The sequence below is a fragment of the Camponotus floridanus genome, unplaced genomic scaffold (genome assembly GCF_003227725.1).
Source record: "Camponotus floridanus strain SB8 unplaced genomic scaffold, Cflo_v7.5 scaffold85, whole genome shotgun sequence".
In the NCBI taxonomy this organism is placed as follows: domain Eukaryota; kingdom Metazoa; phylum Arthropoda; class Insecta; order Hymenoptera; family Formicidae; genus Camponotus; species Camponotus floridanus.
The window spans coordinates 441,402-454,321 of record NW_020229855.1 but is presented as its reverse complement, the minus strand read 5'-3'; the positions used below and the strand labels follow the sequence as shown (position 1 = coordinate 454,321).

The 12,920-nt window shown below is 35.0% G+C and overlaps 1 protein-coding gene across 1 annotated transcript in view; it reads right to left on the bottom strand.

Moving 5' to 3' along the window:
* LOC105251729 (probable multidrug resistance-associated protein lethal(2)03659) overlaps positions 1–12,920 on the bottom strand; it is a 469,824-nt gene that overhangs the window by 161,977 nt on the left and 294,927 nt on the right. The window contains exon 5 of the mRNA XM_025414600.1: positions 8,066–8,317. Coding sequence (XP_025270385.1) covers positions 8,066–8,317 — 252 coding nt within the window. The remainder of the gene's footprint in view (positions 1–8,065; positions 8,318–12,920) is intronic.

The following is a 12,920-nucleotide window of genomic DNA, read 5'->3' as shown; positions in this document are numbered from 1 at the left end:
CAAGCTGTAATTGAGCAGAGAGGAGGCAATACACAATACTAAACACACAGCAGAGAGGGTTTGGAGTCATTAAATACTGCAGAAGTGACGAACTGCGGGGTCCTTATCTCTGCTGTGTGACACACACACGCATACACCCACACCCACACACACCCACCCACACCCACACACACACACACACACGCCCCCCCCCACACACGATGTGCAAAACCCAACCGGCAACCTCCACGTGGTGCACATTGGGTAACGCTAATGCCGGCGGTAAACGTCATTTTTTAATAAAATTTAAGGTTGTTTTTAAAGACATGTAACTCGGCCGAAAAAAATCGTAAATAAATTTTTAAAAAAAGAATTTGGAGAAAAAAAGTTGTTTTTACGGAGATTGATCTAAATTTTTTAAGAAAAAATTTTTTATAGCAACTGCAAAATGTCGAAGATGGGTAATTTTAAGGAAAAAACAGTGTTTCTTTCTTAGGGCATAGGAGTAAAAAGATGAAGAAATTTTTTAAAACTATCGATAGCGCGTCAAAGCTGAAGCTTCATGCTTAAAAATGCTGTTTTTAAAAATGTCGTACGATGATTTTTCGCCGAGTAACGACAATTGCTCTGAAAAATACAGGTTTAGCTTCAAAGTTATGTAACTCAGCCAAAAAAAATCGTAGGAAAGTTTTAAAAAAAGCATTTTGTAGAGCAAATGTCATGCCTTTTGGAAGTTGAGTTGAATTTATCGAGAGAATTTTTCTTATCTAGCTATAGAGCGTCAAAAATACGTAATTTTAAGGAAAAAAACGATATGTCCTTTTTTAGGGCATAGTAGTGAAAACATAAAAAGATCTTTAAAAACTATCGATTGTACGTTAAAGTTGAAACTTCGAGCTTCAAAACTCTTTTTTTAAAACTTTTTTACGATCATTTTTCGCTAAATTACAATCGTTCGAAAATAGCCCATTTTTCGGTATACAAAAAGTGTTCCCTATTTTCTTTTGAGTAGTGTATATACATTTCATACTTCTGTGTTTCTAATATATAAAACTGATATGTAATACGTCAAAGTAATAATAGATGGCAGCACTAATGTTGCCTATCAAGATGGCTGAAGGCTTACCCTTCTTCTTCACTAAAGCTTCAGTCCTTCCATCCCCTTACCCACAGTAAAGCCTAATACTCTCTCCTTTACCTCTATGGTCAAACCAATGGCACCATCTTATGTTCCTCTAGAAACCATACAACTTTTGTCTGAAATATTTTATCGATTTTTCATTATTTTCCGAAATATTTGCCTGGGGAATTATGTGTTTTCTTTGATCAATTACATCAATTGATTCCTGTCATTATTTTGTACATAAAAATATTAAGATAATCAAAAAATGAATATTTTACGATTTATGTAAAATTAAAAAATGATTTCAAGTCTTATAACTCAAAAAGTACTTAACGAAAAGGTACTTAATTATAGTGTTTTGGAAAGCTCTCGAGATAAGCTACAAGAATAAGCAATGAAAAATAGTAGGTTCTATTTAAGAAATTGAAGGTGACCTTTATGTGACTTTCAAATGACTATCCAAGATCAAATTTTTGATACCATCTTCTGTCCCTTATGAAGTCAAATAACTTTTATTTAAAACATTTTGTTCTACATTCAAAAATAAAAAAGTTATTGGGGTGGGTAACTTAAAATGGCTCACCCTGTATATACTTGGTGTTAAAAAAGTCTGGACACGGATGCTAGTAACTCTTCTTTATCGAATCTCTCGATAAAGAAGAGTTTTATTAGATAGTGTTTCAGACAAAAGTTGTATGGCCTCGAGGGGGACATAACATTGTACCTGTGGTTTGAACTTGAAGAATTATTTGAAGGTCACATAAAGGTCACCTTTAATTTAATTGATAATTAAATAGAACCTACTGTTTCCCATTACATATTCTTGTAGCTTATCTCGAGATCTTTCCAAAACACTATATTAAAGTATTTTTTTATTGAGTATTTTTCGAGTTATGAGGCTTAAAGTAATATCTTAATTTTATATAAACCATAAAATATCTGGTAAAATATTCATTTTTTTAATTATCTTACCTTAATAATTTTATGTACAAAATAATGAGAGGAATCGATTGGTGTATGCAATTAACAATCGAGTTGTATTTGCAATTAACAATTACATATTTTTTCTCAAAAACAACTACATGTTTTCTTCACATCAATCGATTTCTCTTATTATTTTGTACATATAAGTATTAAAATAAGATAATCGAAAAATAAATATCTTGCTAGATATTTTATGGTTTATATAAAATTAAGAAATTATTTCAAGCCTCATAAATCGGAAAGTGCTCAATGAAAAAATACTTAATTATAGTATTTTGAAAAGATCTTGAGATAAGCTACGAGAATATGCAAAAGTATATAGGGTGTCCCATTTAAAAAGTTGGAGGTGACCTTCACGTGACCTTCAGGTGATTCTTTAAGGTCAATCCAATGGTACCATGTTATGTCCTCCTTGAAGCCATACAACTTTTGTCTGAAACACTTTCTAGTAAAATTTTTCCTTATCGAAATATTCGACCGTATCCAAACTTTTTTAACACCCAGTATACATATATATATAAATATATATATATATATATATATATATATATATGTATGTATGTATGTATGTATATAAAATATTATTTTATGTGTATTATGGAACAATATTATTGCTACGAAAAATAATAAAAATTAATAAAAATGTAAAAAAATATGATTATATAAATATAATTATATAAAAAAGTTGAGATTGCAAAGCCTCGAGCTATCCTCGGACGCACAATAAAATATAACGCGCGTGCCTTAGTTAACTCAGCCACCACGCTTCACGATTAGTGTAACTTAAATACTCAAATTTCAGAAACGACTCCGTTTATGTTTACAATAGAATGGTAATGTTGAAAGGTAATGTATTTGAACATTTATTAAATGGATAAATTTAAAAGTTAGCACTTCTAAGCCTGGTATCCGTCACACAGACACACAGACACACATACACAGAGAGAGAGAGAGAAAGAGCGCGAGAGAGGAGGGGAGGGGAAGGGGAGGAGAGAGAGAGAGAGAGAGAGGTGAAAGGCGGTTTAGAGTCACAAAATATGCACATTGTATCGGGATAAAAGATTTTTACTTTAATTACTAATTTTGGAATACTGTAACTCAGTGAAAAATGATCTAATTTCAAAAAATGAAAAACCGTTATATTTGTCTCAATGCTAGCTACAACATTCACTGGAACAAAAAATTCGATTACCATTTAAAAAATTGCCGCCATGCAAAAATCTCGAAAGTGGCGCCACCTACAATTAAATTGATATGACCAACTTCTGCTACTCTCGGAACCATAAAACTATTGTCTGAAACATTTTTCCCAATCTCTTTTACTTTATCTCTTAATCCATACAGGATGTCCTTCATATTATATGCCCAAAAAAACCATAATTAAATAGTTTAACAGAACTAAAAAGTCATATTATTTTGAAATGCAGCATGTAAAATTCGATTAATTAAAAAAGATCGGTGAATACGCGTAGGTAAGAAGCGCGTGCCGCCATTATGTTTCGGTTTTTTAAGACGGTGCTGAGCCACACAACGCCAGAATCGTTACAAATTATTTGAACGAGTAATTTCTTGAACGTTGGATGGGCCGATATAGTGGTACGCAAAATTCTCGGATCTCAATCCTTTAGATTTCTTTTTATGGGAATATGTAAGAAAGTAATTTTTAAAACGCTTCCCAAGGTTGGCGACGATTTAAATACAAGACTGCAACATGCTATTTGGACATCAAAGAAGATAATGGAGAATGTAAGAAATTTATTAAAACGCATGAGAGCTTGCGTTAGAATGGATGGTAGTCATTTTAAACGTATTATAAAATTTTTTCCAATCCGCTCTGTTCAGAGCAATCAACATATTTTTATATAAAACATCTTATTCGCAAAAAATATAATAAAATAATATAAAATAAAATAAAGTAAAATAAAATATAATAAAATGAAATATATAATAATTTAAAGAAAATAATAATTATCTCGTTTGCAAAAAGAAGACAAAGCGTATAATATTAGTAATAAATATAATATTAATAATGTTAAGTTATTTAAAAAACGAGTACATTTTATATTATACATTTTATATTTTCGAGACTATCGCAATTACAATGCGGAGGCTTCAACCAATTATAAGACACGATAGCGTCTCGCGCCTCACGCGTAACGCCATACGTTCGGCAGCGCTAGGCATTAGAACCAACCTAATCTGCTTGTTGTCGTCAGTCGTCGTTTTCAGTGAGTGGATATAATTTGACTACATTCAAAATGGCCACGGATAAATTTGACCACGTTCGAAATGGCCATATTCGAAACGACCACGTTCGTAATGGCCACGTTCGAAACAGCCACGTTCGGAACGGCCACATTCGAAATGGCCACGTTCGGAATGGCCACGGGAAATATCGAATAAAGTTCGATTTGTCCACATTCGTAACGGCCACGTTCGTAATGGCCACATTCGAAACGGCCATGTTCGAAACGGCCACGCTCGGAATTAAACATTGTGACAGTCAAAATATCAAATTCTTGAGTGAATTCTAAAATGATTTTTCCCTTTCCAAAATTTTGTCCGGAGCTTAATTTTTAAATATATATGTATATATATATATATATATATATATATATATATATATGTATGTATATATATGTATATATATATATATTGTGACGTTGCCATCACGACGGGCGTCCATCCGCCAAAAAGACCGCGTGGCGCGAGCCGAGCGGCCGCGCCGGTGGAGATATCGAGAGTCTCGCCGGGATTTACAGAGAGGCGGGCGCGTTCATTTGTAATCAAAACTGTTATTGCTAATCATTGTTGTCGAAATTATATTGTTTCGGGTGCCATAAATCATCGCCAGCAATACAGAAGAATAACCCGGAAGCTAGCAAGAGGAGCAACATCGCAACCGAATCATCACCGATCAAAACACGGGCTGAGGAAAATAAGAATCGGCGGTACTCGCTCAGCCTCGCACGGCTGGCTACGACGGGCACCGCCGTAAAACACCCCGCGATGTGTTTAGGCTTCGTACGAGAAGTCCGCGAATTTCCTATCCTCCAGTGGCAAACAATGGAAGCAGCAAATATCAGCAATGACGGGAAAATTCCCGAACATCTTGCGTTAAAATACGCGTAGCAGCAGCGGACCGCCGGAGACGCGGGACCGCGGGCGCCTGATGCGTCCTTGCGCCACGCTCGAAAATTCGAGCGCGCCAGAACGGGACTAGCACCCCTCTCGATGGGGAGAGAGGTGGATAAACGGAAATAAATATCGCGATTCCGAGAGAGTCAGTCTTGTTCTTCGAGTTTTCACCCTAAGGCATATCGAGAGTATCGCGGATGCTCGGCACGTGCTCACGAGAAGACGACTTGGAAGAGACGACACGCGGCGAGTCCAACGGTGAGGTCACCTTCGTGTGTAATTACAGAAATTTGTAAGCCGTCCATCGATACGGCTCGCGTGTCGACCCCTCTGGCCGGTCGCGATTAGTGTTTCGTTTATACCAAATTTTCGGTAGTGTGAAGTATTCGAGTGCGACCATAGCCAAGGGGTGACAGGGAACCGTCGATCGGTCTCATCTAGAGAACCTCTAGGAGAGAGAATGGATAACTGATCAAGCTTTTTCATGATTGGCTGGCAGAAAATGTATCAATTTTAGCTATTGCGACGCCAATGCAAAATATGATGACACACAAATAGGACACACATGACACACATATATTAACCTATTTGTGTGTCATCATATTTTGCATTGGCGTCGCAATAGCTAAAATTGATACATTTTCTGCCAGCCAATCATGAAAAAGCTTGATCACATGTCACATGATCAGTTGTCCATTCTCTCTCCTAGAGGTTCTCTAGTCTCATCCGGTATACTCGTTCGCCTCTCCGTTATCCATGTAATGCGTGTTGATGTCAACGTGTAATACTCTAAAAACGAGGTTGTCGGAATCGCCCGGAAGTGCTGTCGACCGTGCACCGAAGTTGAAAGTCGTGGGGGATCCCGCGACCGATGTGATCCCTTTTTGTTGAGTGAAAGGAGACGGTTCATGACGAGAAGACCCCTCTCGACTGAAAAGGGTGAGTACCTTCGAAATTATCGCGGTGAACCGGAAATTACACGATCTAAACGGGCCTCGATTCTCGACTACCTATTTCTCCTATTGCGTTCCGTTTTGCGGTTCGCGGTCCACCGCCCACGGACGTGCGAGCGATCAGCTGTCGCAGGCGCAGGCTGTCGACGACCCGCCGTGCCGTATGCACACGGGCAGGAGCGCCTCGCGGAACCTTCAGTAACGCAACGACCGAAAACCTCGAGTCACGTAGCAATCTTTAGGTGTTTTCTTTTTGTTGGATTTGAACCGCGGTAATTTTGCGCTATATGGCCCGTAGAGTACCGGGTGCACTTTCTTAGTCCGATCCGCGAATTCAACGTTCTAAGCGACTAAAATATATTACTGTTCTTTCCGTGCGTTATGTCCTATCTTTATTTCCGTTCTTTGTAATTATAATATTCTACGCGCTTGATTCTGCTCTTTGTAATTATAATCTTCTACGCGCTTGATTCTGTTTTATTCTCTTCTGATTCTCGGAGTCGATTTATGCAATACACGCTTATATTTTAACCATCTTCAAAAACGTGTTCGCTTTCTCTTTTTTTCTCTTCCCTTTCTGTTGCGTTCCTTGCTTCCTTCGAAAAACTGTTACGCCCCCCCCCCCCTAGACCCTGCTCCTCTACCGTTAGGCGAGCTAGTTGGCGAGACCAGACGTTTTTCGCGTCTTTGGCGTTTAGCGAAAAATTGATACGTAAAAATACGATACGGAAGACCGTATCTCTCTGGCCCCCAACTTCGAAATATCGGTACGGACTTCGCTCCGCCACGGCTCACGCGCGAACACCCGCCACCCCTGTTTCTCCGAGCGCGAGTATACTATATTCGCCCTGTGTTTGACGGTGTTTTCGCTCCCCCCTGTACTCTCTTCCCTATCATCTTCGAAGAAAAATTATAAAATTGAGTAGAAAAGAAGAAAACGTCACAATATTTATATATACATGGTGTAACTGAAAAAGTGCCCACGGAGCAAACAGAGTTATTCCTGATTAAAAATCGAGTCGAAAAGTCTAGAGTTATTGTTTTCTATAATGCTTAATAAAGCGGTAATTATTGAATAAAGTTGCGCCAATAAGCACCGACGTTATTTGCTCCTTGGGTGCTTTAGTTATACTCTGTATACAGGGTGACCCATTTTAACTTAGGCAGCCAAATAACTCGAAAAATAAGCACACTACGAAAAAATGGTTAGAATCAAAATTTCGTCATTTCGAGGGGGACGTACAATGAACGTGTAAAGAAAACACATAGTTGTTTCTAAGAAAAAATATGTAATTTGCAATTAACAATTCCATATTTTTTCTTAAAAACAACTGTATGTTTTCTTTACACCAATTGATTCCTCTCATTATTTTGTACATAAAAGTATGAAGGTAAGATAATCGAAAAATGAATGGTTTACTAGATATTTTATGGTTTATGTAAAATTAAGAAATTATTTCAAGCCTTATAACTCAAAAAGTACTTAATGAAAAGGTACTTAATTATAGTGTTTTGGAAAGCTCTCGAGATAAGCTACAAGAATATGCAATGAAAAATAGGGGATTCCATTTAAGATTTCAAACTTGTCCCCCCTCACCGCCCAGGGGGAGGGGTGGAGGGGCTGATTTTAACGTCATTGTACGTCCCCCTCGAAATGACGAAATTTTGATTCTAACCATTTTTTCGTAGTGTGCTTATTTTTCGAGTTATTTGGTTGCCTAAGTTAAAATGGGTCACCCTGTATATAATCTATATCATATTCTGTATATTGTTTTTTTTAATTTCAAAAGAAAAATAAATAAAATCAATATTCTATTTTTAAATTATAATATTAGCATGATGATATTGTATAATTTATCTCTTTATTTAATAAGAAAGTATCATATACCTAGAAAATAATTCCATAATTGCTTCTGCTAATCCAATTAGTAGAAATGGTTTTCCAAAACAGCGTATTAATACTCTGAGTAATTGTGGCGTAGATCCATTTTCTTTTTTCGTACATGATTCTAATTCTTTTTCCCATGCTTTATTTATAATTTTATCCAAATGGCCAGTTTCGTCTTGCGTAAGTGTGGCATAAAGGTCAACTTCTTCCAAATCTTTTTTGTAGCCAATTTGAAAAATTTTTCTGGTCCACCTATATATTAAAAGTTTTCTAAAGTATCCAAAATGACATATCATCAATTACTCTATTTAACTCTCAAATCGAGAGAATAGATAGAGATGCAATTTATATAAGCAAATGTTTAAATGTTACATATTTTCTTTATAAAGTCTACGCTTTTCAATAAATTATTATGCATAGCAATTACTAAACTATTTAGATTTAAAGTTCACACATGCTTTATTTAATTCCTCTTCTGCTTTTACACATGCTTTATTTAATTTTTTTTAAGAATCATGAATATTAACCAAGATTCCCACGATGTACAACCAAAATATATAAGTTAGCATCTATGTTTATTTTTATTCTATTTCCTATAAATAAAAATAAACAATCATTGTTGATATTAAGTTGATATTTATTTATTGATATTAAGTATATATATTGATGTCAAAAGGACAATGGTGTATAACATAATGATTGATCGAGAAAGATGATGCCTGTCACATCCCACGGTCAATCTTCTGCTTCACCTTCGAGCGATGATACTAGTAATCCTTATGAAAGATCGGGTAACCAAACCTGGTGGAAAATGAGGAAAACAGAGAAGTAAGGTGATCTGGTTGAGGGAGTTAAGCGCTGGGCTAATCATCCAGTTCCGGAAAATTTACGATTACGAAAGCTCAACAGACGCCTTGGATAGGAAGGAAATCAGTCTTACGACCCAACAAGTTAAATAGGCATGGACAAATAGCGGTATTCTACACAAAAATAACTTCGACATTTTTATTTATTATAGCTGCGATAAGAAAGACTATGCATTGGAAGTAGGCTTCGTAGTTGATCGGACATCAAAACACCAAATTATAGACTGGAGGCCAGTGAACCATAGAATATGCGTAATACTCATAAAGGGTAAATTCAATAACATCAACTTAATCAACGCGCGTATACCAACAGAAGAATAAAATGAAAACGAAAAAGATATCCTCTAGATCATGCACTAGAAAGAGTCTTGGACAACTGTCCGCGGAATGATATGAAAATAGTAACTGAAGACTAGCATGAACTGAAGATTTAAATGCTGAAGACTTAATAATAACTGAAGACTAGCATCAACTGAAGACTTAAATGCAAAAATACGATGCGAAGAGTTCCACCTACGCCAAACAGGGAAACATAGTCTTCATGATGAAAGTAACGAAAACGATCTCAGAGTTGTTAACTTCGTAGCAAGCAAAAATGGTGGTGACAACACCATGTTCCTAAGGAAGAACATTTATAAATACACATGGGTTTCATCAGATTAAGAAACATGTAATAAAATCAATCACATTTTGATTGATGCACACATCAAATCTGACGCTAGTAAGAAAACTATGAGAGATACAAACATAGACTCCGACCACCTAGTTAAAGCAACGATAAGATCTTCAGTACAAGAACACAACAACCCAGAAGAGAAAAAAAGATAAACAGATACTCTAAAAAACGGAGATCTATCGCAACTTCTTAGAATCAGGCAATTACTGGAGACAATTGAAAAAATCAAAGTAGAAATCAAACTGCTAAGCAAAAATGCAACATCTGTATGGGAATCTTAAAAACAGTCACAGAAATTACATTAAAAACTCAACGAAACAACAACAATAAAATAAAGGATTAATTCGATGAAAAATGCAAGGAAGTGACACAAAAAAAGAACCAGGCCTACTTAAAAATACAACAAAGTAAAAGAATTGGAGCCCTAATGGAAAGATACAAAGAATTAAGAAGAACCGAAAAGTGCGTTTACAAGAAAAAGAGAAAGTACAATGACAAGAGCTTCGAAGAGCTGAAATCCTTGCAGTCAGTATGAAGTTAAGAAATTTTACCAAAATATCAACAACAGTAGGAAGGAATTCAAACCTAAAAACATGATCAGGGACAGTGAAGGAAACATCCCAAACAGCATCAAGTCGACTGTTAGTTGACTGCCAGTCGGCAGAAAAAGTCTAAAGTCGACTTCAAAGTGAAGACTGAATGTCAACTTAAAGTCGACTAACAGCCGACAAATGACTCGACTATAGTCGACTGTCAGTCAGCTAATAAGTCGACTTAGAAGTCAACTTTATGGTGATTATAAGTCAATTTAATATCATGTCCGTTAACTACTAAATTTTTATTCTAATGTCATTTCTCAAAAACTTGATCGATTTAATTCCCATACAGAAAACAATTGGTATTAGATATCCACTAGATATTCTTCATAGGCTTAAATATTTCCACGAATATATGAAAAATAGTTATTGTAGATGCTGTAGATATCTAAATGTCCGCAATTCGAAGTTTCATAAATATCTACAAAATATGTAAATCAATATCTTGTAAATATCTGCATAACATTCAGTGGATATGTATCATATAAAGATACATTTTTTATTATGTATATATATTATATTTATTTTTGTATATATTGATATTTATTTTTGGATATTCATTTAATGTTCTGTATATAGATACATATATGATGGAATTAAAAAATAATTAATCGTCTGCGGTTAATTATATGGAATTCTGAAACTCCTTGCAAAAGAAGTTAGCCTTTGCTAGCTAGAGGAAATGCGGCGAAATAGTCCGTGCTCTTTGACCGATAAACCGTAATTCGTGGGACCTGTGCCGCGACCTTATATTACTATCTTACTATATTACTATATTACTATCTTACTATATTACTATCTTACAAGGAGAGGTCGCGACCTTGGAGTCACCGAATTAAATAAAATTTTAACTGCGTGTAGTACTCGACCAAAGAAGTTTTTGAAGAAAGTGAGAGGACGCAACGCTCAGCCATTTAAAAAAAACCAAGTGAAAAATAGGCCGTATCTTGTATACCGGTAAGTTTAGACTGATCGTCAAGTAAGCGGCGTAGCTCGGGCGGTAAAGCCTGATACTATTATGCTGTTGATCACAGGTTCGATCCCGACCTGTGGTAGTTTCTTTTTTTTTTTCATTTTTTTTACGCGAAACGTACAATATTTTTTTAATGAAAAAAATTAAATAAATAATTTAATTTTTTTGTTTTTATTTTATTTTTATTTTAGGAAAGGCAATTATTTACGATATGTTAATTTATATTAAATTTTATAAAACGTCACAATTCTATATATTCTACTCGATATTAACAAAAAAAATATATAAAATTATTATGCCACTTATTAATTAATTATAAAATTTAATATAAATTAACATATCGTAAATAATTGCCTTTCCTAAAATAAAAATAAAATAAAAACAAAAAAATTAAATTAAATTATTTATTTAAAAAATTAAATTATTAATTTAATTTTTTTCATTAAAAAAATATTGTACGTTTCGCGTAAAAAAAATGAAAAAAAAAAAGAAACTACCACAGGTCTGGATCGAACCTGTGACCAGCAGCATAATAGTATCGGGCTTTACCGCCCGAGCTACGCCGCTTACTTGACAATCATTTTAAACTTACCGATATACAAGATACGGTCTATTTTTCACTTGGTTCTTTTTTGAGCGTTGCGTCCTCTCACTTTCCTCAAAAACTTCTTTGGTCGAGTACTACACGCAGTTAAAATTTTATTTAATTCGGTGACCCCAAGGTCGCGACCTCTCCTTTTAGGTTAGATGAATTCCACTTTCGGGTTAGGCGTTTTTTTTCTCACCATCTAGCAGCGAGGTGTGAAGCTCGTGAAAATAAATGAATATTTTTATTATTACATATAATTCTATTATTACATATATTACATACAATTAAAAAATAATGAAATTAAATCAATCAAGTCTTTGAAAATGCTTAATTTAATTGAAAATATGTAATTTAATCGATTTTTTGTTTTGCCGAAAAGCGACTTTTAATTTTCTGAAAATGGTCGACCTTAAGTCGACTCATAGTCGATAAGTTAAAGTCGGCAATAAACTGTACTAGAAATAGTTGACTAAATGTCGACTTAAAAAGACGACTTCAAGATATCCTATAAAGATGGAGAGAACACTTTGTGGAGTCTTTAATGATACAAACAACAATACCATCAGACAAAATAACAACAAACAAGAATCGCTGAACGCATAATGCGGCGTCTACAATGAGATTTTAAGGAGACTTAAGGCGTAAGACTTAAGAAATTGACCAATCACAATCGAATATTCTCTTAATACTTGACTGTGATTGGTCAATTTCTTAAGTCTTACGCTTTAAGTTTCCTTAAAATCTCATTGTAGACGACGCATAAAATACAACACCGAAGGACAACCAATAATGAAGAAAGTGAAAAGAGCAATTAAAAAACTAAAAAACAACGCCTCGGATACTATCCAAGTAGAATTAATTAAAACAGCAAGATAGACCACACCCTGGATCCACGAAATCATTGTAGATATATGAAACCTGAAGGAGCTACCAAAAGAAGTGGGGGTCAACGTGAAATACTCATTCCACAAAAAGGGAAATTAGAGTGTAAAAATTACAGAGTGTAAAAATACAATTAATAAACTATGCACTTTAGAAAGAAATGTTTCAGACAAAAGTTGTATGGCTTGAAGGGGGCCATCAGAAAATGGCAATGATTTGACATGGGAGAGTCATTTGAAAGTCACGTAAAGATCACCGTCAATTTTTTAAATA